We start from the raw sequence: 4,443 nt of genomic DNA on the forward strand, positions 1-4,443 counted from the left end.
CTTCGTGTCTTAAAGTAATGATGGACTGTCATTTCTCTTTGCTTATTTGAGCAGTTCTTTCCATAATATGGACTTGGTCTTTAACCAAATAGGGCTATCGTCTGTATATCACCCCTACTATGTCACAACACAACTGATTGGCTCAAACACATTAAAAAGGAAAGAAATTCCAGAAATTAAGTTTTAACAAGGCACACCTGTTAATATAAATGCATTCCAGGTGACTACCTCATGAAGCTGGTTGAGAGAATGCCAAGATTGTGCAAAGCTGTCATCAAGGCAAAGGGTGGCTACTTTGAAGAATTTGAAATATATAATATATTTTGATTTGTTTAAAACTTTTTTTGCTTACTAAATGATTCCATATGTTTTATGCTATAGTTTTGATGTCTTCACTATTATTCTACAATAATGAAAATAGTTTTTTTCTTTTACTTTAAAAAAAACTTGAATGAGTAGATGTGTCCAAACGTGTGACTGGTGCTGTATTTATGTAAATGTTATCAGAAAAACTATCAAATGACTCAAATGAAACCTTACCACATAAAGGTACTAACGGCAGATATATAAACATCATTTAATACACTCAAAACAGTAAAGCATTGACAGGTAAGTGTTGGTATTGAACATACTAATATTGGTCTTTGACAAAGTACAGTGTGAAGGATATATATATTACAGTAATGTGCATAATGTGGGTATTATCATGTATTTGTCATATCTAAAATGTATCCTTAAAGGAATATATACATTAAAAGGAATTTTGTATTACATTTTGTGTTTGAAACAAATCTCTGCTACTGATTACTAAATAATAAAAATGTATATACGGTAAACAAAAGAGACCCCATAAACATGCCGTTCCAACGGAACACTTGAACAAGTGCTTTTACAAACTTAACAGCAAAAATTGCAAGCTTCAGGTCTCTCTTGATGTGAATATTTTGTCCCAGTGAGACTAACGTGGAGATATAAAGTTGAAGTGAAAAACACGTTAAAAAGATGGCGTAGTCAGCAGCTAATGTTTCATCTCATTCAGTCTCTCCTGTACCTTCTGTGGCTGGTCAAACTGCACCAGTCTGAGGATGTTCTTGTTCTCCATCACTCCCTGGATAAACTCCTCCTCTGTTAGCTTATCTGAAAGGACAGAACACATAACAGATACAATAATAGATATATTTACAATGCTCATCGCACATAAGCTCAAAATGCATTCATCAAAATACAATATACATGATTTTCTTGAACTATTCTTTGACTATTCTTATGGCTGCAGTCCCGGTAACGGGACCGATATGACAACAGCCAATCCAAGTGCAGGGCACCAAATTCAAAAACCAGAAATCTCATAATTAAAATTCCTCAGACATTCATGTGTCTTATATAATTTTAAAGGTAATCTTGTTGTTAATCCCACCAAAGTGTCCGATTTCAAATAGGCTTTTCAGCGAAAGCACTACAAACGATTATGTTAGGTCACCACAAAACCAAAAATAATCACAGCCATTTTTCCCAGCTAAAGATAGCTTCACAAAAACCAGAATAGAGATAAAATGAATCACTAACCTTCGATTATTTTCATCAGATGACACTCATAGGACTTCATGTTACACAATACATGCATGTTTTGTTTGATTAAATTCATATTTATATAAAAAAATCTGAGTTTACATTGAGGCTACAAGATTCACTAAATGCAAAAACATCAAGTGACTTTGCATAGCCCATCGTTTCAACATGAATACTCATCATAAATATAGATGATAATACAAGTTATACACATTGAATTATAGATATACCGCTCCTTAATGCAACCGCTATGTCAGATTTCAAAAAAACTTTACGGAAAAATAATTGCACGCTATAATCTGAGACGGTGCTCAAAAGTAGCATACCACAGCTGCAAAGATGGCGTCACTATAAACAATAAAATACATGATAAATATTCCATTACCTTTGATGATCTAGATCAGAAAGCACACCAGGAATTCCAGGTCCACAATAAATGTTTGTTTTGTTCGAAAAAAATCCGTTATTTATGTCCAAATACCTTCTTTTGATAGCGCGTCTGGTTTACATATCCAAATGCCAATTCTGGTCAGCGTTATATCGGACAAAAACTTCAAAATGTGATATTACCGGTCGAAGAAACATTTCAAACTAAGTACTGAATCAATCTCATTAGGATGTTTTTAACATATAGCTTCAATAAAGTTCCAACCGGAGTATTCGTTCTTGTCTGCGTGAGCAATGGAACGTCAGTGGCTTGCATGAAGAAAAGGCATGATCAGGACATGGCTGCTTGATGGACACCTGACTGATTCTGCTCTCATTCTCTCCCACAACATCATAGAAGTCTCATTGGAATTTCTATTGATTGCTGACATCTAGTGGAACCGCTAGGCAGTGCAACATCATTCATAACTCAATTGGATTTCTTAAGGGACTCTGGTGAAAACAGACAAGCTCAGATTTCTGACTTCCTGTTTTGATTTCAACTCAGGATTTTGCCTGCCAATATGAGTTATGTTAATCTCACAGACATAATTCAAACAGTTTTAGAAACTTTAGAGTGTTTTCTATCCAATACTAATAATAATATGCAAATATTAGGAACTATGACTGAGGAGCAGGCCGTTTGAAATGGGCACCTTTCATCCAAGCTACTCAATACTGCCCCTTCAGCCATAAGAAGTTTTAAACATGAAAACAACGCTTACCATTTTCTTTCTTGCCGAAGAAGTCCCAAATTTTATCAGCTCTCTTCTCTGGTCTGTTCTCATCATCAGGAAGATTCTTCTGGTCCTCTTTGGAGATCATGTTGAATATCGACTATAAACAGAAAGTTTCTTTCATCATTATAGAGATTTGAGCAGCACGCAAAACATGATGTTACCTCATCTCATCTCTTACACCTATTTCATCACATCTATTTCGCAATGACTCTACAACTGACCTCGACGATCTCCTGGATCTCCTTCTTGGTTATGCTTCCGTTGTGGTCGATGTCGTACAGGTTGAATGCCCACTCCAGTTTCTGTATGGTTCTCCCAGAGGAGGTCAAGTGCAGGGCCATGATGTACTCCTTAAAGTCCAGCATCCCATCACTGCAGGGTTCAATATCATTCAATTACTCTGTTTCTATATCCCACAAGTGCTAATTATGCAGAGCAGTGCAAATCAGCAGGAACGTTGTAATGATCATGTAATCTATCCATCACCTGTTGGAATCGAAGCTCCTGAAGACGTGGCGTGCATAAGCCTTGGGGTCTGCGTCGGGGAAGAATTTGATGTAGATGGCCTCAAACTGCTGCTTGCTGATTCGCCCACTGGGACACTCTCTCAGGAAGGTCTGGTACCTATAGAGGATGAAATGAAGATGGATCAAAGAGTATCTACGTCTCAAATGACACCTTTCTCTCTATAAAGTGTCTTTATTTTGACCAGAATTGTAAGTTCTAGGTACCCGGTACATAGCTGCTCCTCGCTGTACTTGGTGTTCAATTTCAGCTCCTCTAGGAGATCCTTGGACAGGGAAACACTTTTGCTGTTGCCCATCTCTCCTGTGTTTCGGGATCGTTGTCCTCTATTTTTCTCTCTGTTTAATCCCTCTCTGTCCGTTGCTCTATTTTGCTCGATTCCTCCTTTGTTCTTTATCAGTTTCTTTCTCTTCCACAGTCTCTTTGTTTTCTCTGCGCTCTCATGTGAGGGGACCCACTCAATCCTAGTCTGGTGCACCTCTGCTCTGACCAGAAACAAACACTGGCCCTCTTGTTCTCTGCTATTTAAATGGAGACAGATTGGTATTGGTCCAGACTGGGTGTAGGGGAGATTATAGTACACACAGCTGGTGATTTTCAGTGCACTCAACTGACACCTACATTGAAATGGATAGGGATTAAACAGCAGGGAACCTCATGGTCTAATACTGTTTGATTAGATTGGTGTCTGTGTATTACCTGTTTTACACTGATACACAGTGATAGGCAAAAAACACATATGAACATGAGTCATCACTATCACAAGCTGTGATTATTCATAAGTATGACATTGTAATTTGTCAATTACTCAGGTAAAAAGAAAAGTTTTTATATGTATAAATATATGTATATATTGAACAAAAATATAAACGTAACATGCAACAATTTCAACGATTTTAATGAGTTCAAATCAAATTTTATTTGTCACATACTGTCACGTTCCTGACCTTATTTTCCTTTGTTTAGCTTTGTTTAGTTGGTCAGGACGTGAGCTGGGTGGGCAGTCTATGTTGTTTGTTTCTATGTTTAGTTTCATTGTTAATTAGCCTTATATGGTTCTCAATCAGGGGCAGGTGTTTGACGTTTCCTCTGATTGAGAACCATATTAAGGTAGGCTGTTCACACCGTTTGTTTGTGGGTGATTGTGTTCCTGTGTCTGTGTATGTCGCACCACACGGGACTG

At 37.3% G+C, this 4,443-nt stretch overlaps 1 protein-coding gene across 1 annotated transcript; it reads right to left on the reverse strand.

The window, feature by feature from the left end:
- Positions 1-518: 518 nt before the first annotated feature.
- Positions 519-3,760, reverse strand: LOC139569693 (recoverin-like). The gene is made up of 5 exons (XM_071391098.1): positions 3,463-3,760; positions 3,222-3,355; positions 2,957-3,107; positions 2,721-2,832; positions 519-1,137 (listed from the first exon to the last, which is right to left on the reverse strand). Exons 1-5 carry the CDS (start codon positions 3,556-3,558, stop codon positions 1,019-1,021), a joined length of 612 nt encoding a protein of 203 aa, XP_071247199.1. The 5' UTR covers positions 3,559-3,760; the 3' UTR covers positions 519-1,018.
- Positions 3,761-4,443: the final 683 nt, after the last annotated feature.

This window comes from Salvelinus alpinus, chromosome 3, assembly GCF_045679555.1.
Source record: "Salvelinus alpinus chromosome 3, SLU_Salpinus.1, whole genome shotgun sequence".
Taxonomy (NCBI): Eukaryota; Metazoa; Chordata; class Actinopteri; order Salmoniformes; family Salmonidae; genus Salvelinus; species Salvelinus alpinus.

What these genes read in the sequence shown, in the direction of transcription:
- LOC139569693 (XM_071391098.1), bottom strand. Translation starts at nt 3,558, where the DNA reads ATGGGCAACAGCAAAAGTGTTTCCCTGTCCAAGGATCTCCTAGAGGAG. An exon ending in AGCAGCTATGTACCGGGTAC is followed by an intron (nt 3,356 to 3,462) that starts CTAGAACTTACA and finishes CTCTATAGGTAC; the next exon opens with CAGACCTTCCTGAGAGAGTG. An exon ending in CTTCGGCAAGAAAGAAAATG is followed by an intron (nt 1,138 to 2,720) that starts GTAAGCGTTGTT and finishes CTGTCCTTTCAG; the next exon opens with ATAAGCTAACAGAGGAGGAG.